The following is a 23,159-nucleotide window of genomic DNA, read 5'->3' as shown; positions in this document are numbered from 1 at the left end:
GTTCCAAACAGATTTTGTTATCAGATCCTGGCAGATTTTCTTCTTTGGGGTGGGGGAAGAGTGTCATGGCTTACTTCAATTTATAGCCATTTAATTTATAGAAGGGAGGGAGGAAAGGCGGAGGGGCCGCCCGGAGGGGGAGGAGGGGAGGCGACGGGAAGCACGAAGAACGCAAAAGGGAGCTTGATGGAAAGGTGAAGCGAAGGAGACCCCGGAAAGAATGGAAAACTAGAAACACACGAAAAACGGTTTCGTTTCCAAAAAAGCTGACCTAAGATACAGTGTAAGGGGTGGAACAGGGGAGCCTGACCCTGCTGGGTTCCTTCAGGTCATCAAGACCAACCCCTTCTCTTGCGGGTGATGCCAAAGGAGGGTTGGACTGCATGGCCTCAAGAGTCCTCGCCCTGCCTCACCTTTTAGGTCTTGGTGTAAAGAAAGCCTCTAAGGCAGGGGTGTCAAACTCAAGGCCTAGGGACCGGATCCAGCCCGCGGGGGGTGCTTAGATCTGGCCCACGGGCCGCCCTGGAAACAGAAGGACCGGCCTGCGGTGCCTCTGCCGGTGAATATGAAGCGTGGGAGGGCCAAGCTCCCTTTTCACTGGCAGAGGGATGCAGGAGGCTGTCGTAGCCGAAAACGGAGCTCAGAGCTCGTTTTTGCTGGCAGAGCGTTCGGGCCACCAACACGAGTGACATGGATCTGGCCACGCCCACCCCGGCCACGCCCACCCTGGCCCCCAGAGGTCAAGCCCAACCCTGATGCGGCCTCCAATGAAATGGAGTTTGCCACCCCTGGCGGAGAGAGAACGAAAATTGTGACGTCTGACGTAGAACCGGAAAGGATGTTGATGGACATAAAAACCTAAGTTTTGCGAGAGGAACGTCTGGCAGGAGAGGTAGTCCTCAACTTACAACAGTTCATTTCGTGACCATTTGAAGTTACAACACTGAAAAAAAGGGGCGTATGACCTCACACTTACGACCGTTGCAGCATCTCCGTGATCAAGTGGTCAAAATTCAGACTGCCTTGCATTTATGACGGTTGCCGTTGTCAGATTCACTTAACTGGACAACTGCCATGATTCACTTGATTTCTGTGTAGTAACACAGTTGTGGCTTCCCCGTTGACTTTGCTCATCAGGGGGTCGCAAAAGGAGATGACGTGACCCCAGGGAGACAGCAAACTGCAAATAAGAACATGCAGAATTTTGATCGTCTGCCGTTGTAACGGTCATGAGAAACGCAGTAACTTTTTTTCAGCGCCTTTGTAACTTTGGTCACTTAAATGACCTGTTGTAAGTCAAGGACTACCTATGGTAGATGTGGGAGAGCAGCTGCTGAATGGAGGGGAGCCTTTGTGAATCCTTTCCCTGGACCGGCCCTAAGTCTCAAGAGTTTAGAACAGTGTTTCTCAAACTTGGCGACTTTAAGTCCTGTGGACTTCAACTCCCAGAATCCCCCAGCCAGCATAGCTGGCTGGGGAATTCTGGGAGTTGAAGTCCACAGGACTTAAAGTCGCCAAGTTTGAGAAACACTGGTTTAGAATAACAGAATTATTCACAGCTCCAAATGTTCTGTTTTTAGGAGCCAAAGCAAGGTGTTTTTTTAAAAAATAAAAGTATTTTATACAAGCAAATTTATGATTTTTTTTGGGGGGGGGGGGAATTGCACAAAAGCTCAGCCTTTGAAAACAGCCTTTAAAAAACACAAAAACCAGGCAGAGTTTTTCTTCTGTGCAGGAAAAAAATTCCAGATTTTTAAAAAAGACTCCAGATAATCCTCAATTTACAACTGTTTGGTTCGTGTCTATTCGAAGTTACAGCAGCACTGAGAATAGGGACTTGTGACCATTTTTCACACTTACGACCGTTGTGGCATCCCCGTGGTCACGTGAATTACGTTCGGGTGCTCGACAACTGATTCATATTTATGACGGCTGCTCTCCCCCCTTTTGCCCAACTTCTGACAAGCAAAGTCGAAACGGGGAAGCCAGATTCACTTAACAACCGTGGGACTAATTTAACAACCGCAGTGGTTCACTTAACGATTGTGGCGAGAAAAGTCGTACAATGGGACAAAACTCATTTCTCACTTGGCAACATACATTTTGGGCTCAATTGTGGCCGTTCGTTGAAGGCTACCTGTATAGAAAAACCCACTGTGGTTGAATCACGTTGTGGTTACGAAACAGCTGGTAACCCTTCGGAGGAGCTGTTGCGTCTTTAACGCATGGAGAATTGGTGGTGCCTTTAATGGGAGCAAATTTCCACACCTTGAATGGGACTCTACACAGAGTAGCAACCTGTTGTGGCCCTCCAGCAGCCAGCAAAGCTGGCAGCAGACTGGGACAGTGAGGAGGTTGGGGAGGAAGATGGGCCAGTCCTGGAGTCTGGGGAAGGCTCTGATGAGGGCTCTGTGTCGGAGGCAGAGGGGGGGCCAGGGCCATATGCCAGTTATCAGCTGCCTTCGGAGTCAGACATCAGTGAGGCGGAAGAACAGCTGGAGCCTGTTCCCAGTGTGCGCATGTGCAGAGCTGCCAGACGAAGGGAACAGCTAAAGAATGGAGGTCAACTTGGGAGTAAGGCCACAGGTGGATGATGAATGGCCCCTCCCAGAGGAAATAAAAGAGGAGCGAAAGGGGAGTGGAGTTTGCAGGAGACAATTAGTTCATTCCTGAATTCTTGCCAAGTATTGCAGCGTCTGAAAGATCTCGGCCTGGCCTCTCTCCAAGCCTGACGAAGGTCGGGAATTGCGGACTATCTTGAAAGACGGTGGGAGAGGGAAGACTTGGCTGGAGAGGAATTCACTCTCAATGAAATCAAAGGGTTTTATCGGGACGAGGACTCGGCTTCGTGCTGCTGGGGAAGCCTCGGTCAGAACAAAACCACAAGGAGTTCTAAATAAGATTTTTCCGAAAGCAGCAAGTGACGGGAGATGTGGCGGTTTCGGGGAGGGGGGGAAATGTAAGGAGTTGTGTGAATGCGTCACTTTGGAACCTCTTGGGAGAAAAAGGCGATTTGGGGCACTGGTGAGAAAGAAATCCTTTGGAGGCTTCAGAGGTGGTTTTAGATCTGAACCAGGGAAGTCCAACTTCGGCCCCTTTAAGACTTGTGGACTTCAGTTCCCAGAATTCCCCAACCAGCCTTCAAGACTTCAGTCCACAAGTCTTAAAAGGAGTCGAAGTTGGACTTCCCTGGTTTAAACCCTACATTGTTCAGCTCACCGTTATTTATATTCGGTGAGTCGAAGATGGGTGGACTTCAACTCCCAGGATTCCCCCAGCCAGCATTAAGACAGGAAGAGAGAAAAGAAAACACTCTTGGTATATAAAAGGCTGCAGCACTAAAAACCCACCTACTACGCACAGTTGCAATGGTGTCATTTATTACAAAACATTTCAAAGTGTCTTTTGTTTAACAGAAACGTCCCCGTCGTCCGGGGTTTATTTATCCCCATCCCCGTAAAAGAGATATTTTATCCCCCAGCCCCACCGAAACAAAACAAAATAAATAAGAAGAGCTCCCTCCCTCTCTGCAAAATGGCAAAGGTTACATTTTTTTTCTTTTTCTTTTTTCAGAGGAAGAGGAGGAAGGGTGGGGGCACCATAAACCTCAAGCGGTTGGATTCGAATGCAGGACCGGGAAAGGGCCGATGGCCAGGAGGGTTTTATACAAGGGAAGGGGGAAAAGTATCTGTGCAAACCCTTCACTCTTTCATTTTGTTGGTTTTTGCTTGCAATTTTATTTTATTCTTTTGTAAAAAAAACCACAATTTTTCTTTTTTCCTCTTTTTTAATAGAAAATGTCGAAGGCAATTTTCTTATATATATATATGTATATATAATATATACATACGCAAAATTGCTAATTCAAAAAAGGTTGCTTCAGTAGTCGGGGAAATAGCACCTTTTCAAAAAAGGAAAGAGAGAGAGAGAGAGAGAGGAAGAGAGAGAGAAATGTATTGTGTGGGGAAAGAGAAAGAGAGAGAGCGAGAAAAAAAGAGAGAAAGAGAAAAAGAAAGAGTCAGGGAAAGAAAGAGAGAGAGAAAGAGAGGGAAAGAAAGAAAGAAAGAAAGAAAGGGAGTGGGAGGAAGAAAGAGAGAGAATGAGAGTGTGATGGCTGAGATTTAAAAACTGGAGTTGCCATTGCAAATTCCAACCATTTCTTGAGGCTTTTGTTTTGTTTTTGCTTTTGAAACCAATGAAAACAAACAAATGAAAGATTGAAAGTTCGGTCACAGAATCGCTTCGCTTGCCTGTATTCCTTTCTTTCCGAGTTTCGTACGGAGGAGAAACGGTTCTCTCCGTCCCGTCCCACCCCACCCCGTAAAATCCACTCCCCCCCCCACTTCCCAGAAGGAGGGGGAAAAAAGGTTTTGTCCACTCCAAAAAATCATCAGAAAGAACAGAGGTAGGCTAGGAGCAAGTCAAGCTTCCCAAAAGTCCAAAAACAAACGGAAAAAAAAGAAGAAGAAGAAAAAAAGAAGAGAAAACCCCAAAATGGAAGGAAAAGAATTTAAATTTGCAAGTTATTGCACGACGGCTGGGTCTCTCTCGCCACAGTTTTTCCACTTAAATTAACTCTCCGAGGGGTGAGTGGGAGGGGGGTTGTTTACCCCCCTTTCCTTTCCTTGAAAATTAAAGCGCTGATCGGCCTGGTGAAGCTCCTCTCGGCGTCCTCAGCTAGAACTTAGCATGCAGGAGGGTCTCCATGATGGCGAAATAGTTGGGCCCGGGGCCGCCGTCCTCACAGCTCTTTGGGGTGCCCACCCGTGGGCGCTTGGCTGCTTTCGAGTCGTCTCCTGAGATCGTCTCTTCCTGAGGCGCTCCACTGCTCAGGGACTGCCGGAGGGCGGGAACGAGAGAGGCATGAGGGAGAAAGCGGAGACCACAAGGAGATCTTATTGGCGTGAGGGAAGACACAAGGACGCAAAAGCTGGCCTTTCCAAGCCCCTGGGAGGGTGGGTTGGCTCTCTGTTTATATACCCACCAACTTTAGACAAAGTAGGGGTGTCAAACTCGATTTCATTGAGGGCCGCATCAGGGTTGTGTTTGATCTCGGGGCGCTCGATGTCACTTGTGTTGGGGGTGCCTGTGGGGACCCAAATGCTCTGCCAGCAAAAATGGGCTCCCAAGCTCCATTTTCGGCTGTGACAGCCTCCTGCAACCCTCTGCCAGCGAAAACAGAGCTCGGGAGGGCTGCCCCCCCCCCCCCGCCCAAGCTCCATGTTCACTGGCAGAGGCCCCCATGGGCGGCTCTGCAAGACAAATCTAAGCACCCCGTGGGCTGGATTCGGGCCCCGGGCCTTGAGTTTGACACCCCTGAACCAAAGAGTAAAAAACAGCCTAATTAAGGAAACTACCAAGGAGGAACCTGCCCTCCAATCCCGACAGGGCAAGCTCCTTGTGTATACACCTAGTCCTCGACTTACAACAGTTCACTTACCATAGGGACTGCTCAAAGGTACCAAATCATTGGAAAAAGTGACTCCTGGCCATTTTTTTCACCTACACCTGTTGGAGCAGCCCTGGGGTCCCATGATCAAAATTCACTGTTGGCAACTAGCTCACACTTACGACGGCTGCAGGGTCCTGGGATCATGTGATTCCCCTTTTTGCGACCTTCTGACCAGCCAAGTCAAGGGGGAAGCCAGATTCACTTAACAACCATGTAACTAGCTTAACAACTGCCGTGATTCACTTAGCAACGGTGGCAAGGAAGGTCCTCAAATGAGGTAAAACTGGCTTAACAACTGTCTCCCTGAGCAATACAAATTTTGAGCTCAACTGTGGTTGTAAGTCGAGGACTACTTGTATGTAACCCCACTCCCTTCCAGCGCTGATGATGTTACCTAGTTGGTTCATGAAATGTCTGCAGGAAAACGACTAAGCTCAGAGGACACCCAGGATCCCACCGCACTTTTGACCTCGATTTTACAAAACTCTTCCCCAACCCCTGCTCCAAGCTGCATCTCCCCACGGATGAGTCCCAGATACCTACCAGGCGAGATCTGACTCTCTTGGGAAGTTCTTCGTCAAGGGTGTAGATCTCTCCTCGTTTGACCATCAGCTGAGAGCCATCTTCAAACTCTACCTGCAGAAGGGAACGGAGCGGGGGTCAAACACTTGGCCTCAGGTTTAGGATCCCCAGCTTCCATCTAAGGTCCCTGACTTTCTTCCATTAGAATAGAATTAGAATAGAACAGAACATTCGAATAGAACAGAACATTCGAATAGAATAGAATTAGAAGAGAAGAGAAAATTAAAATAGAGTAGAATAAAATAGAACATTAGAATAGAATAGGAATAGAATTAGAATAGAATGGGAATAGAGTAGAATTAGAATAGACAATTAGAATAGATTAGAGTAGAATAGAATAGAATAGAATAGAATTAGAAGAGAAGAAAAGAGAAGAGAAGAAAAGAAAAGAAAAGAGAATAGAATAGAATTCTTTTATTGGCCAAATGCGATTGGAGACACAAGGAATTTGTCTTTGGTGCAGATGCTCTCAGTGGACATAAAAAGACAAGATACATTCGTCCAGAGTCATAAGATACAACACTTAATGATAGTCAAAGGGTACAAATAAGCAATCAGGAAACAGTCAATATCAATATAAATCTTAAGGACACAAGCAACAAAGTTACAGTCCTGCAGTCATAAGTGGGAGAAGATGGATGATAGGAATGATGAGAAGACTAATAGTAATAGTAATGCAGACTTAGTAAATAGTTTGAGTGTTGAGGGGATTACAACCAAATGGGAGGGTTAGCCTCGGGTCCACTCCTTGGGTGGGAGTTCTAATCTCGCCTTAGCCATGAAAGCCGGCTGGGTGACTTTGCGCCAGTCCCTCTCTCTCAGCCCACCTCACAGGGATGTTGTTGTGGGGAAAACAGGAGGAGGAAGGAATATTACGTATTTTCGCCTGCCTTGAATTATTTGTAAAGCCAACACAGGCAGGATTGAACAAGTAAAGTCAAAACGTAAAAGCAAAGTCATCTTGGCTCTCACCTGAAAGATCTGGCTGACGTGGGCAGCGATGAACTTCGCTTGGTAGGCGATGCCGTTGGTCAAGTGCAGCTGGACCACCTCGCCCTCCGCAGGAGGCCCCATCTGAAGGCAGTCTCTGCTCTGAAAGGCCAAAGGATTTCTTTACTAGCAGCTCCTTGAGTCCAATCGGATGTCAGAATCGATCAGACAAACTTCACCTGAGAAGACTTCACCCTAGTTTCAATTGGGAAACTGAGAATGCTGGACAAAGCCAAGTCCAAAAACAATAGGGGATTCCTGGCACTCAAACAAATCGGCCATCAACAAGTACAGAGAGGTAAACCACATTTTCACACCTTTCAAAAGAGACAATAAGAAAAACTAAGAAGGAAACACAAAGACTAGAACATATCCTTTCCAGGATATGGAATCACCGCCCCGAGTCCCTTCTGGGAGAGGGTGCGGTTTAGAAATCAAATAAAAGTTAAAGTTAAAGGAGCAAACACCAAGATAACCAGGGATTAACACTAGACAAACAATCAAGCAGAAAACCATACTCTAATCAAGAAACGACCAATTCAGACAAAGAATCAAAGAGTAAACTACAGCTTCATCAAGGAACCAGCAACCACACTCCCATCAACACTGACACAGCAAGCAGCTGCTAGTATATAAACAGAGCGCAAACCCGACTTCCTTCTAGGAATGATGATGTTCCCTAGTTGGGTCCTGTAATGTCTGCACAAAAACAGCCAAGCACGGAGAACACCAAGGACCCCATCGTTCTCCTCCTCCCTCTCCTCCCCCTCCTCCGCCTCTCCACAAACTCCACTCCCTTCTAGCACTGATGATGTTACCTAGCTGGGTCATGAAACTGTAAGAAAACAAGCAAGCTCAGAGAACAGAGTAAGAGGATTCTCCTATCCAGAGTTGTTTCACACTCTCCCTGTCCCTCAAAGCTACTTACAACAATGTTTTCCGGATAAATGTTATCACTGTAGGAGCCATCCTCAAAATTGACCTCGTAGAAGGTTTGCGTGGTCACCCCGATCACTTTACACCGGTAATAGAGGCCGTTCCGGTTCTTCGCAATTACCGTCTGGCTCAAGGAGACCTCTCTGGAAAAGGGAAGCTAGAAAGGACAAAAGAGACCATCGTCATGTTAAAATATTCATGACTGGGAGAGACATGGGAACAAGGTCGGCCAATGAACAGGCACAGCAACTCAGTCAGCCAATGGGAGCTTAAACAGATCTGAACCTGTGCAGACAATTGAAACTGAAACTTGAGAAGAAAGCAGTCTGCTGTTCTGAGAAGTAAACTAGCAGTCTGTCTGGGCTTGTCTGCTGAAATGAAACTAGCTGCTTGTGTTTGCCAATGAACAGGCATAGCAACTCAGTCAGCCAATGGGAGCTTAAACAGATCTGAACCTGTGCAGAGAATTGAAACCGAAACTTGAGAAGAAAGCAGTCTGCTGCTCTGAGAAGTAAACTAGCAGTCTGTCTGCTGAAATGAAGCTAGCTGCTTGTGTTTGCCTGTAACTCTCCTGCCTTGCCTTTACTTGGAAGAACCCCCTGTTGGTATTGTACATTGATTCATCTATTCTGATGTACATAAAGAAGCTAATGAATCTAGCCGAATCAGTTATCTGTGTGTGCTTTCTGGGTTTGAATTTAGGCAACAAACTCTGATAAAGCCACTGTCCGAAAGTGCTGGGGGAGGTGGGGGGAACCAGGAAGAGAAGAGGAAGGGGAGGGACAGATCCGAAGGAGACCTACCACGTGGCTGGCTGCTTTATGTTTCAAGCAGGTGATGGACACCACGTAGGGCCAATCGTCAGGCTCAATGGGCACGCCTGCCGCGTGGGCGCAGGTGACGTGAAATGACGTGGAGCAGTGCTCGGAGGAGCATTGGATGCAGGCCCCCGATACTTTCTTCATCCGCTTACGGCAGTAGACGCATTTCTGGAAAGAAAAAGGGGAGCTGTTGCGTTAGGGGCGCACGGCGGAGGGTCCGGCATTACGGCAGAGCTTTTGGCAGTTGAGGAGTTCGGATTCCGCCAGGGATGAGAGGTTCAGAAAAAAGCAAATGGCTGGGAAAAGCAAAACAGCTTCGTTCAGAGGCAAGGCAATTCCAAAACTCCAGGACGAGAATTGAGGATTTCAGCCAGATCTCAGCCTGATCCATCCAAGGATCCATCTCATCTCGTTTCAAGCCATTTTCCAAAGGAGAAAGCTATCAATGGCCACAACTCTAAATACTACTCCTGAGAAGGCAGGAAGTTGACAGAGGCTCTCCCACTCATGTCCAATTGAAAAAAGAGAGTATTTGCAGCTCAGGATTGACACGAGGGGTCCTTGATGCTCTCTGAACTTGGTCGTCTTCTTGCAGACGTTTCTTTACCCAAATAGGTAAGGTCATCAGTGCTAGGAGGGAGTGTGGGGTTTGCTTTCTATTTAGGTACAAGTGGCTTGCCCTGTCTTGTCTTGATGGGGGTGTTCCTGGTGGTTCCTTGATCGGCCTTCATAGCACTGATGATGTTACCTAGTTGGGTAATGAGACGTCTGCAAGGGAATAACCAAGCTCAGAGAGCACCATGGACCTCACGTCTGATTTGTAGGCTTTCTCACAAAGTCTGGGCTGGTAGCTCCTCTACCCCCCCCCCCCCGGTCCCCATTCCTAATTCTGGCTGCTGCCTCAGTTTCTCCAGGGTCACAAGTAGTCCTCAAACAACATCTGTTTGTTTGAAGTTATGGTGGCCCTGCAAAAAATGGATATATGACCAAGCTTTGAAGATGTTACAGCAGTTGTAACATCCTTGTGGTCATGTGATCATGATCGGGTGCTTGGCTCAAGGTTATGACATCACAGGGAGAGAAAGTAATGTGACGGTCATTTGTAAACTTCCCCAATGACTTTCCACAAGCAAAGGAAGGAAGGAAGGAGGGAGGGAGGAAGAAAGGAAGGAGGGAAGGAAGGAAGGAAGGGACTAATATTTGGGAAGGGTTAAACAAGTCCCGCTTTCACCTTATCTCAGGTGTCCGATTGATCCCTGAGGTTCATACAACTATCTACACAAGAGTGTGGTACCTGTAATCCAATGTTTCAGAAGCTTGGCAACTTTAAGACGTGTGGACTTCAAATCCCAGAACTCCCCAGCTAGGAGTTGAAGTCCGCACAACTTAAAGTTGTCAAAAGCATCAGAAATGCTCTAATCAGAGCCAAGTTGGATCATACGTGACCATTATACATAGTAGAGTAGAGTAGAGTAGAATCAGAACTAGAAGGGAACCTGGAGGTCTTCTAGTCCAGCCCTTTGCTCAAGCAGGAGACTCTAGTCCCGTGATGGAGAACCTATGGCACAGGGGCCAGAAGTGGCACGTAGAGCCATCTCTCCGGGCATGCCAGCCATTGCCCGTTGCTCTTACAGGTTTGCATGTGCAGCTGGTCTTTGTGCATGCGGGAGTGCTGGAAACCGGAAGAGTAGCTCCCTGGTGCATATGCCAGGAAGCCGAGCTTCCGATTTCCGGCGCATGCATGCACACCATCCAAATGGTTTTCGTGCATGCATGCCTGCCATAAACCGGAAGACCAGGGGACCGACGCGCATGCGCACACTGGAAACTCAGCTTCCTGGCATGCACATGCGCACCGGGGGAACTTTTCCTCTGGTTTTTCGTGCTCTCCCTGCGCACGCTCCAACACTGCTCTAATCTCTACCATTTCAGACAAATGGCTGTCCGGTCTCTTCTTGAAAACCTCCAATGATGGAGCAGCAGCCACAACTTCTGGAGGCAGGAAGTTCCACTGCTTAATTGTCCTCACTGTTAGGAAGCTTCTCCTTCATTCCAGGTTGCTTCTCCCCTTGACTGGCTTCCATCCATGGTTTCTAGTCTTGCCTTCTGATGCTTTGGGAAACAGATTGAGTCTCTCTTCTGGGTGGCAACCCTTGAGGTATTGGAAGATGCTATCATGTCACTCTTTTCCCTAGACTGGCCATCTCCAATTTCTGCACATATTCTTGACATGCTTTAGGCCTTTGATCATCTTGGTTGCTCTTCCATGCACTTCTTCCAAAGTCTCCCCACTTTTCATCTACTCCGTTCTCATGTTGGCTTTTCTTTCACTCTGGTTTCGATCTGGGAATTAGCTCTGCACACAAAAAGGCTGCTAAGCTGCCCTTTCGGAGATTGGAGTTGGGTCGCTCAAATCATGCCTAGAATTTGCAGGAGACGACGCAACGGATGGAAGAAGCAATCAAGGAGAGAAGCAACCTAGGAGGAAGGAGATATTTCTTCGCAGGGAGAACAATTAATCGGTGGAATGGCTTTCCTTGTGGGTGCTCCATCACTGGAGGCTTTTAAGAAGAGATTGGTCTGGAATGGGCTAGGGTCTCCTGCTTGAGCTGGACTAGAAGACCTCCAAGGTCCCTTCCAACTCTGTTCTTCTGTTATTGGTCTAGAGTAGTAGAGGGTCTCCTGCTTGAGAAGGGGGCTGGACTAGAAGACCTCCAAGGTCCCTTCCAACCCTGTTCTTCTGTTATTGGTCTAGAGTAGTAGAGGGTCTCCTGCATGAGCAGGGGGCTGGACTAGAAGACCTCAAGGTGCATTGGTTGTAAGTGTGAAAAATGGTCATAAGTCACTTTTTTCAAGTAGTAACTTTGAGTGGTCACTAAATGAAGTACTGCAAGTCAGGGACTCCCTGGACTAGTTAGTAGGAAGGGAGTTTTTAAATTAGTTTAAAATAGTTTAAATTGTTTACTAGAAGTGGGAGTCAAGCTATTCTCCAAAGCACCCGAGGGCAGAACAAGAAGCAACAGATGGAAACTAATCAAGGAGAGAAGCAACCTAGAATTAAGAAGAAATTTCCTGACAGTTTGAACAATTCGCCAGTGGAACAACTTCCCTCCAGAAGTTGTGAATGCTCCAACACTGGAAGTTTTTAAGAAGAGATCAGACAACCATTTGTCTGAAATGGTACAGGATTCTTGCCCGAGCAGTGGGTTGGACTAGAAGACCTCCAAGGTCCCTTCCAACTCTGTTCTTCTCTTGCCTTGATGACTGCAGGATTCAAGTATGGACCTTTTAATAATAAGACCTTGTTGGTACCAATAAAAAATAAACTGTTGATGCTCCGTCCTTCACAGTGTATCTTTTATAGCTGAGCTGTTTCTTTTTTCTCTTTTTAATCAACTGCTGCTCCAAATCATGTCAGCCAAGCCAGCCTCACATTCAATCCTAAAGGAGAACTTCAAGTCTATACCTCTACCCTCTCCTGTGAATCAACGCAGCAAATTCTCGGCTAGCCGCTCCTTTTCGAATCTCAAAGTCACTCCCCAAACTCCGAATCAGGATACAGGTAGTCCTCGACTTACAACAGGTCACTTCGGGACCAAAGTTACAACGGTACTAAAAAAAGGGACCGATGACCAATGTTCCCTCTAATTTTTTTTCAGTGTGAGCGGAAAAGTATAGTGTTTGAGCGGCACATTTTCATGCCTGAGCACCTAAGAGAGCAACAGTTTGAACTGTTGTCACGTCTGCTGGATATTTGCGCAACATTCCAAGTGTCAACTGCCAATTGCGAGTGAGGTTTCAGCCTGATGAATGCCAGGCATGAAAATGTGCCGCTCAAACACTATACTTTTCTGGTCAGACTGAAAAAAAAACCCTCTCTGCTAAACTTTTACATTGTTAGACTGGCTAGAGAGAGACATGGCACCAACAGCCTGGGTCCTGGCATTTTGCAGGCAACCTGTCCTCTCACATTCCTTTGGAATGCAACCCATCACATCTGAATTAGATTTTGCCAATTATCCTATCAAAAGATAATCCTATTATTCTAAAATATGACTAAGTCACTATTAAAAACTGTAAATATTCAATGCTGATAAATAATAGCAGTAATTGTTATTTAGTATGACTAAAATCAGTAGATATATCAATATATCAATCAAAATTGACAATAAACACTAAAATAACAATACAAATATATAATGTGGAGTATAAATGTAATAAATATAATATATAAATGCAATATAAATGTAATAAAATGATTTATCATGAAACTCTCCCCCTTGCCAAAACTATTTTGAATAAAGATATAAAATTAATCAAGGATTGCATTTATTTTTCAAAATTAATGTACTAATTTTTTATTATTTCAGTTTTGTACCCCATCTTTTCATCTCCAAGGCATTCAAAGCAACTAACAGATTTTTTTTAAAAATTGAAATCTACTTAAAAACTAGTGTTAACATCATCATAAACTAATTCAAAAAGCCTGGCTAAAAAGGGAATTATCCTTTTCTAAAACCAAAAAAGAAAGAAGAACTGCTGTAGGATTGTATTCCATAGTATTTAATCAATGCAGAGCTTTCAAATGTAATCCAAATTATATATCTAAACAATATTATAAATCATTTAACTATCAGAAGATTAGAGCATTGTTTTTTCTGATCTCTTGGCAGAAAGGATGTGTACTGGCATTTAATAGAATTTAAAATGATTAAGTCCATGACACAAATTGCACAATAGGAAATCAAGGCCAGAATTTAGCAGGCCCAGGGGAAAAAAAGTAGGTAAGGCCACTTTATAGCTAAATTTGATACCATTAAAAATTAAATAGGATTAAAATCTGTGGTTTATAATTTACCCAGTTGTGCCATGCCGTCCGCCCCACTCCTTTGGCCGGCATTAGCCTGCTGCACCAAGGAGGCACGTAAGAGGAAAAAAACCAGGAGGAGATACGCACGCAGGACGTCTGGACGGGGAGAACCGGCTCCACCTCATCCCAAACAAAACGGAAGTTTCCCCCCCCCCCCCGCACCTGGACTGCTGCCCTCTTTTAAATCTCCCCCAAGGCAGAGGAAACTTGGCCTCCTCCGAGTGTTGCTCTCTGTAGTTTGGGGAGCGAAGACGGGCTGAGCTTTCTCTATCCTCCCCCTGCAACTTCCCAGCACACAGAAGGTTCAGATATTGGGGAGGGGGGTCCGGGAGTTAAGGGGCTTCAGCGCAGCCGTCGACAAAGGCAGAGGCAGAAAGGGGGCTTTTCGGTCCTGGGGGAGACACAGTGCCCCTCGCCTGCTCCTCCACGGGCTTCTCAGCAAGCAGCTGCCAGGCAGAAGCACGACCTCCATAGGGCTGCCGGGTGGGACAAAGGCCGAGAAAGCGACTAAGGCGGCGGCGGGGGGGAGAGGGGAGCCGGGACGTCCTTTAACGTTGGGAGATACGCACGCAGCTAAGCACCCAGCAACCTCGGCGTCTAAGCGGGCGTGTCCACAGCATGTGCATGCCCGCCCGCACGTCCGAGACAGGACATAAAAAGGGAAGGAAAGGCAGGGAAGAGACGACTGGACCCAGCCCCGTTTAGGGCGCCGGCTTGCACGCAAGCGAAAAGCTTTGTTGACAGGTCCGAAGCGCGGAGAATCAGGAGGTGCCACCCACATGCAACCGCATAATAAACTGCACCAATTCCACCCAAACTTTTTAAAAAATGTTGTCAAGACTCCTGTTTAGCTGGAGGGGGTTTCATTCGCGATTCCGCGGCTGTTCTGCAGAGTACACAGACTGCAGTCCGTGTCTGGCAAATGACACTGCGCGGCAGTGAGAAACTGCTGCGCGGTATTTACTTGCCATGTGCGCGGCCGCGCAGCCGCACACCTTAGAGGGAACATAGCTGATGACCGTTTTTCACAGTTACGACCGTTGCAGTGGTCAACATCCAGATGCTCGTCAAACGACTCACATTTAAGACGGTCGCTGTGTCCTGAGGGGGGCTGTCACGTGATCCCGTTTTGCAACTTTCCTACAAGCAAAGTCAACGGGGGAGGCAGATTCCCTTAGCAGGCGTGTTGCTAACGGAACAACTGCAGGGATTCGGTTAACCACTTGGCAAGGAAGGTCGTAAAATGAGGGCGAAACTCACTTCACATCTCTCTCTCTCTCTCTCTCTCTCTCTCTCTCCCTCTCCCTCTCTCTCTCTGCAGCAGAAATTTCCGGCTTCCTTCTGGTTTTAAGTCAGGGACTATCTGTTTTGTAGCGGAAATACAACAAACAAACCTTGAAACGGAGGAAGAAGAGAGCAAAGTGCACGGTTAAAGGGACTCCAACCACCCTCTTCGCAGCAGCTCCGAGTAAGAGGAGTCTAAGCCCCGGATGAGTGCTACAACTCACACACGCAACGGAGGGGATGACAACTAATTATTCTGAAATGCTACGCCATAATTTACAGGCAAGCTCTGCAAAAGGCCCATCAGGAGCCACACAAACAATGCGCTTTCTAAATGAGGCGGTGCACCAGAGCAAGGCCGGGGAATTATGCGGTGACAAAGTGAGACGTCTCCTCCACTCCCTGGATGGCTCCATTTTAGAGCTGGGGAGGGAGGGCTGGGGAGGGAGGGGGAGGGTTGCAGCCAAGACTTAAGTGGGGGGAGGGGAGATTTTAAAAGGTCTGAACGGGCTGCAGGGGTGGGCTGAGAGGAAGAGGAGGAGACGGAAGGCGGGGAAGGGTCATGTTCTGACCTAGGCTTCCTGAGACAGTAAAAGGCACACGCTTAGTCCCTCAAACCCTCTTTTTATTTCAAAGGCTGTGAATTATGTTCATTCACAGCCCCTAATGAGTCCCAAATAGTTTGTAAAGAGTCTGCCAGGGTCTTTTGGGTTAAGGTGAGATAAGCACCCACTGTTATCTCCCTTGAAATGCTGCCAAAGACCTCACTGGCAATTAGCTTGCAAGGGCACACAGAGCACAGAGTCAAAACAGAGCTTCAGAATTTAAACCGACCAGCACGAACAAAGTTGCCTCCTGCAAAGGCTCACATGCCTTTGCTCCTCCTTTTATGTCCTACGGGAGGGGCCAATCACCGCCAAGCCTTACTCCCGAGTTGTCCCTTTTGTCTTAACTGTTCTTGCCTCCTGGCAGTTCTGCGCATGCGCATGCGCACTGGGAACAAGCTCCCCTTGTTCCTCTGCCTCACTGATGTCTGACTCTGGAAGCTCCGGAGGCAGCACATAGCTACCAGATGGCCCTAGACCCCTCTCTGCCTCCGACACAGAGCCCTCATCAGAGCCTTCCCCAGACTCAAGGACTGGCCCATGTTCCTCCCCAACCTCCCCACTGTCCGACTGCTGCCAGCTCCGCAGGCCAGTGGTGGACCGCAACGTATCACGGTGGACAAGTAAGCAGGAGATATAGGAGGCCCATGAGACGACAGTCTCGGCTTGGTAACAGGATGCGTGAAAGAGGGCGAGGTGACTCTGTTACAGGTAGTCCTCGACTTATGGACCATAATGGACCTTGCCCATTAGGGGTCAGTCAAGGGATTGACCCGATTTTACAAAGTTTTCTCCAGCGGTCACTGAGCAAATCACCGCCGTTGTTAAAGCAAATACCGCATTTGTTAAGTGAACCAATAAAATTACGGGCGTGACATGGCCAAAAATGGGAAGTGAGGGTTTTGGAGTTTTGGGGCAACTCTTGCAAAACACGGTCATGTTGCCAAGAGCCCAAACTTTGCATGTGTGATTGTGGGAAGAAGGGGGAATCTGTCACAACTTGGAATCCAGGTCTTAAGTAGCCCCAAGGAAAGTCTGTTGTAACTCACTCAGTGACTGGTTGTAAATCAAGGACTATCTGTATTTGCTTTTTCTCTCTTTAATCCTGCATCCTGCCAAATTCCCAAAGGGTCTTTTTTCAAGGGGCAACTGCACTTTGTTTTTTTCTTTGACGAGGTTTTGCTTCTCCTCCAAGAAGCTTTGTCAGCACTGACAGCAAGAGGATGATTTATGCTCCTTGTAGACAGCTGGTCATTTGCATCCTTTTTAGAGAGTCGCTGAGGCCGCTTGAAGTCTAATCTGTATCAGGGCTGAGTTCTGGCTGGTTTTACTGCCGATTCGCTCGTACTACACGAGTTTAATTAAAATTGTTCAAAAACAAGATGGCGGCACCGATGGCGGTGACAAGGGAACCGGTTCAGGGGCGCGGCAGGCCTGAGTCGCTGCTGGTTCCAGCGACCTCAGCCACCATACCACTGCCATTCGGCCGAACCGGGCCAAACCGGTAGGAACCCACCTCTGATCTGTACCCTCAGGGTCACCTTAGTGGTGGAAATGGCTCTGGATCCTTCTTGATTGCAGGATGTTTTCTGCCCTGTGTCCCTGTAGCCAAGAAGGCTCCCCACCCATTTGCACCACACAGGTCACCCTGAGGACACAGATTCAACTCCAAGTGGCCTCGACGACTCCCTCAAAGGATGCAAATGACCAGCTGCCTGCAAGTTGACAACTGGTTCAAATCTGTGACGGTTCCAGTGTCCCGACAATCTTCTGACAAGCAATGTCCATGGGGAGATTCACTTCACAACCGTCTTACTAATTTAACAATTGCAGTGATTCACTTAACAAATGTGACAAGAAAAGTCGTAAAATGGGGCAAAGCTCACTTAACAAATTTCTTGCTTAGCAACATTAATTTGGGGCTCCATTGTGGTCGTACATTGAGGAGTATCTGTACTATTTCTGATAAAATGACTGTCCAATCTCTTCTTAACAACCTCTACCGTTAGAGCACTCGCAACTTCTGGAGGCAGGTAGTTCCACTGATCAATTTTCTAACAGTCAGGAAATTTCTCCTTAGTTCTAGGTTGCTTCTCTCCTTGATTAGTTTCCATCTGTTGCTTCTTGTCCTGCCCTCAGGGGCTTTGGAGAATAGATTGATCCCCTCTTCTTGGTGGAAGCCCTTCAAATATTGGAAGACTGCTAGTTGGTGGAACAACTTCCCACTAGAAGTCCCAGAGCTGAGGAAGCTTCTTGGATGAGAAGCGAAAGATCTTCAAACCCTCCCTCTCCAGAAAGTCCAACTGCCTCTTCAAAAAGCACTTTTGGGACAACCATGACCTGGAGGGTTGAGAATTTGCATTGTCACTTCCCTCCAGAAGTTGCGGGTGCTCCATCACAGAAGGTTTTTAAGAAGAAGAACCATTGGTGTGCAGTCAGGGGAGGCACAGCCTCACCGCTCTCATCATGAAAAGAAAAAAAATGTAAAAGGAAAAAGCTGAGCTAGTTGCTGCCTCACCGTGGATGACTCTGCTTAACTGTTTAAAAAAGCCTCTAAAAAGCACCCTCTATTATGAGGCAGGAGAACTGCATGCCTCAACTCGTCTGACTTTAGGCGTTTTATGATCACTCGAGCAGAGTTAAGCAAGGGTTAAAAGCCTAAAAATCCTTGATGTAGGTGAGGCACGCAGTTCTCCTGCCTCGTAGTGGAGGGCGCTTTTTTAGAGGCTTTTTTAAACAGTTAAGCAGAGTCATCCACGGAAGCCAGGCAAAGAGCCATGCTGTAGCACACACACTTTCCCCCAGCCTCTTTCTTTTGGAAGGCTCGGATCGGCTCCCCTGCGGCTTCTCTGCCTCTCCTCTCACCCCAGCCTGCCAGCAGGAGGTGAGTGGATGGGCTTTATTGCGTTCCAGGCATTTCCCACCCAGACAGCAGGCTGCATTTGCAATGGTGGAGGTGTTTGGGGAAGGCAGCAGGGGAATTGGGGGGGGGGGGGGATGGCAGAGGAGCTGCTTTCAAGCCACTGGAAAAGATATACAAATCCAACTTTTGTGTGTGTGTGTGTGTGTGTGTTTGTTTGTTTGAGAGTGAGTGAGAGAGGGAAGAGGGTAGGAGAGATAGTCCAATCCAACTTCTGTGTGTGTGTGTGTGTGTAAGAGAGGGGGAGGAAGGGAGAGAGGGAGGAAGGAGGGGAAGGGAGAAGAAAAAGAAAATGAAAAAAGGAAACTTATTTCGCAAAGGAGAAAAACAAATGCTGTCATTTTAAATCGGAACGGAGCATGCCTGGCTGTGGAATTCTGGGAGTTGAAGTCCACAAGTCTAAAAAATATTTGAAACCCACCACTGTGTCAGTGCCTCACCAGCCATAAACCTCACCGCACATCACTGAGAAGAACAGAATAACAGAGTGGGAAGAGACCTTGGAGGTCTTCTAGTCAAACCCCCTGCTCAAATGCTTGTCCAATCTCTTCTTAACTGTTGGAGCACCCACAACTTCTGGAGGCAGGTAGTTCCATTGATTAATTGTTCTAAGTTTCAGGCAAAATTCTCCTTAGTTCTACCTTGCTTCTCTTCTTGCTTAGTTTCCACCCATTGCTTCTTGTCCTGCCTTGTCCTGAGAATAGCTTGACTCCCTCTCCTTTGTGGCATCCCCTGAGATATTGGAACGCTGCTATGATATCACCCCTAACCATGGAGTCCAAAGAAAGAGAAAAATCGGATTATTATAAAACATGGAATAGAATTTATAAGTGGCTAGAAAACAGAAGCCAAAACAGGAAATGGAATTACTATCAAACTTAAATTATTGACCATAATGTAAATTTAATGGTGATATGAACAATTGATATTATTACAATTGTCAGTACAACTGTTATTAGACTGTTACACATGTTAAAACAGATAGGACGGCAATGGAGAATGGAGAACTACAGAAGCTAAGCATGTATGCTGATACAGAAGGTAGTAAAACTATATATATTGCTATGTTTGTCTTGTTTTTTTCTGTTTTTAAAGGTTAAAAATGTTTAATAAAAACTATTTTATATATAAAAAAAGATATCACCCCTAGTCCTCCTTTTCACTAGACCAGACAAACCCAGTTCCTACAATCGTTCTTTGTATGTTTTAGCTTCTAGGCCCCTAATCATTTTTGTTGCTCTTCTTGACGGAAGTTTCTTCTGTCAAGAAGAACTGAGCGGAGGCCGTTTTGTGTTTTGCTCTCTAATCAGGTCACTGCACCACAGTTTGTCTGCTGCAGGATGTTTGTTTACTCCACCCTCCCGCCAAGAGACTAATTCAAACCTGGTCTATTTCCTTCACTTCGGATTTGGCAACCCACTTACCTGAATTCCCCTTGGCTCCGAAATGGGAGCATCCCGATTTCAGCCTGCAGCTCCCTCTCCCCTCCCCAATACGCATCCCGCACCCCTCAAACACAGCTTCTCAGCTTGGCCTTTTGGGTCAACCCTTAAAATGAGGGCATGGCGACACGACGGCAAGAAGGAAACTAAAGGGACTGCGGGAGAGCAGGGCCAGAAGACTTTGGTGGGGTTTCTGAAGGGGAGCTCAAGGTCTCTAGAGAAGAGCACCGAAACGGAGAGACAAAGCAAGCGGCAAGAGAAGAGAAAATGTGTAGCCGAGGATTGGATTGTGGGGTCCTTGGTGCTCTGTGAGCTTGGTTCTTTTCGTGCAGACATTTCATTGCCCAACTAGGTAATGTCATCAGTGTTAGAAGGGAGTGGGGGTTTGTGGGGAGAAGGTGGAGGAGAAGGAGGACAACTGTGGGGTCCTTGGTGCTCTCTGAGATTGGTTGTTTTCTTGCAGATGTTTCATTACCACACTAGGCAACATCATCAGTGCTAGAAGGGAAAGGGGTTTGTGGGGAGGAGGAGGGTCCCTGGTGCTCTCTGAGCTTGATGGTTTTCTTGCAGAAGCTTCATGACCCAACTAGGTAACATCACCAGTGCCAGAGGGGAGTGGGGTTGACTCTCTGTCTCTATACCGATGGCCTAACAGCCTTATCAAGAAAGCATCAAGCCCACTTCCACCAACGCTGACAGGGCAAGCAAATGAAATATATATATATATGGTAGAGGACAGGAAGGCCTGGAGGAACGTGGTCCATGGGGTAGCGATGGGTCGGACACGACTTCACAACTAACAACAATTGAGGTCTCTCGTGTTCTACCAGCCAACTGCTGGGCTCCCCTCCCCTCCCTCTCCCCAAGGAAGCCCAAGCAAACTTAGACCACAAGCTTCTCTCTGCCCAGGTGGGCTGCTGGCCCTCAAGCCAGCCAACGCTTCAATGAGGTGGCATGGCTTCACAGCATCTCTGTGGGCGCAGCTCCAGAGTATGGTTGGCCCACTGTAGGAACTTAAAACCCATCCCTCTCCTAGAAAAATGAAATATCCTGGGAAATATTGAAAAGGCAGAATGTTACATTTCCCTGGATCAGAAATGGAGAAACATGTTTTTAGGTAGGAAACACTCTTAATAGCCCCCACCTTTGTCAATGGGCCATTAGAAGGCCTGAGTCAGTCTATTCTACATAACAAAGATCTTCCCCCCTTCAACTCCAGGGTGATGGGATTAAGGCATTGATCCCGCTTTTCCGCTCAGGAGCTCAAGCCACGTGACCCTGTCCACCATGAAACCATCTTTCCATGCAGCCTCCGTGTTTCCAGTGTCTTTTCCCCCCACTTGGAGCTGAACCCAGAAGGACGTTTCTCCCAACACCACTAAGACGACACTCCCTGCCTCAGCCTCAATGCACGCTTGCCTCTATGGACTCCGCCGACTCACGAAGCGGCCATGCAGAGAGACCGAGAGGGTGCAAGCGGCGTTTGCCCGAGGACTTTGTGGGTTTCTCTCGGGAGGCCCATTAAGCAGGACAAGGCAGCCCTGTGTAAAAAAAAAAGGGTTTTTTAATTTGCGGTTACAAGCCTGGCTAATGAAGAGGACGGTGGGCTGGAAATGTCAGGTTATCCCTAAAGGAGCTTGCGCCGCACAATTTACCCCGTGTGTATCAGTGTGTTGCTTTTGCTCCAGCCTGAGTAATGAATGCATTTCCCCTCCACCAACGGGGTCCCAACCCCACTTGCCCAAGGGGGGAGGCTCTCCAAAAGCATCGGAGAAGGTCTCTAATCTTCCAGCCAAGAAACCACCAATTCAGATGAAGAGCTACAGGCTAATCAGGGAAGCCCCAGGAAGAAAACAATGTTCCCAGCAACATCCCCGGGCAAACCCCTCGGACATAAACAGAGAGCAAGCCCTGCTCCCTTTCCAGCACTGATGATGTTACCTAGTTGGGTAATGAGATGGCTACAAGAAAAGAACCAAGCTCAGAGAGCATCAAGGGCCTCACAGTCCTTTTTTTTCTCCTCCTCCTCCTCCTCCTCCTCCTCCTCCTCCTCCACCACCACCACCACCATCACCACTCTGCAAACCCCCCTCCTTCTAGCACTGATGATGTTACCTGGCTGGGTCATGAAAAGTCTGCAAGAAAACAACCAAGCTCAAAAGAGCAGGAGGGACCCCCACAGATGTCCTCTTCCTCCTTCTCCCCTTTCCCCCTTCCTTCTGGCGCCAATGATGTTACCTAGTTGGGTACTGAAATGTCTCCAAGAAAACCACTAAACTCACAGAGCACCAAGGACCCCACAGATATCATCCTCTTCCTCCTTCTCCCCCTCCCCCCCAGCACTGATGATGTTACCTAGTTGGGTACTGAAATGTCTGCAAGGGAAGAACCAAGCTCAGAGAACACCCAGGACCCCACAGTTCTCCTCCTCCTCCTCCTCCCCCTCCTCCACCACCACCATTCTACAAACCCTTCTCCTTCTAGCACAGATGATGTTACCTGGTTGGGTCATGAAACGTCTCCAAGAGCACCAGGGAGCTCACACTTCAACCCTGAGCGACCCACATTCTCTTCTACGGCTTCCGGTCAAGGACACTAACCTGTGAAGCTCCGTTTCCCTTCCCAAAGACTTCCCAGATTCCCACCTTTGTTCGAGACTGGACTCGGGTGGAGGGGGGTGGGGGTGTTCTTACCAGTTTCCACCGTTGCTCGAGGATGGCAGTGATGTCGACAGGGTGGCGCTCGAGGATGTTGACAAAACGGGCTTCGGGGACAGCGATGGCGCAGATGACATGCACCCACCTACGACACATCCAAGATGGAGAAAGAACATTGAAATATTTATATTCCCCCCCCCCCCCCCGGATATCATAAAGAGTCATCCAAAATAGATCAGGTTATCAACAAGAGAGGGGTAGAAGTTTTCAAACGCATCGCAACACTGTCATTCCAACCCGGGACTGAATTGTTCTTGTAGAGATTGCTTCTACAGCCACCAAGTAGAACACAGGACTTTCCTTCTCTCGGTGTTTGTATTTTTAATTTAATTGCGCGTTAAAACTTCATCCGTTTGATTTCTCCTTCCCAGTCCGTCCCTGCTGAGACGTTTTTCTTCCTTTTTCTGTTTGATTTCTCTCTCTCTTTCTCTCTCCCTCCCTCCCTCCTTCCTTCCTTAGCTCAGCAAAGTTTCTTCACTCTGTACATATGTTGTTGGTTGCTTTAATTTTTTTTAAAAATGTAACACTTCTTCCTGGGAA

The 23,159-nt window shown here is 47.5% G+C and overlaps 1 protein-coding gene across 1 annotated transcript in view; it reads right to left on the bottom strand.

Annotated features, from left to right (window-relative positions):
* Window positions 1-3,363: 3,363 nt before the first annotated feature.
* KDM4B (lysine demethylase 4B) overlaps window positions 3,364-23,159 on the bottom strand; it is a 250,925-nt gene continuing 231,129 nt past the window's right edge. Inside the window, exons 18-23 of the mRNA XM_081941246.1 lie at window positions 22,596-22,704; window positions 8,764-8,949; window positions 7,953-8,117; window positions 7,007-7,126; window positions 5,996-6,088; window positions 3,364-4,836 (exon numbers count right to left, since the gene is read on the bottom strand). Of these exons, the coding sequence (XP_081797372.1) occupies window positions 4,678-4,836; window positions 5,996-6,088; window positions 7,007-7,126; window positions 7,953-8,117; window positions 8,764-8,949; window positions 22,596-22,704 (832 nt within the window). The 3' untranslated portion in view covers window positions 3,364-4,677. The remainder of the gene's footprint in view (window positions 4,837-5,995; window positions 6,089-7,006; window positions 7,127-7,952; window positions 8,118-8,763; window positions 8,950-22,595; window positions 22,705-23,159) is intronic.

This window comes from Natrix helvetica (genome assembly GCF_964273705.1).
Source record: "Natrix helvetica genome assembly, chromosome: 1".
Taxonomy (NCBI): Eukaryota; Metazoa; Chordata; class Lepidosauria; order Squamata; family Natricidae; genus Natrix; species Natrix helvetica.
The sequence above is the reverse complement of the archived record's forward strand: the minus strand, read 5'-3'. Positions and strand labels throughout refer to the sequence as shown.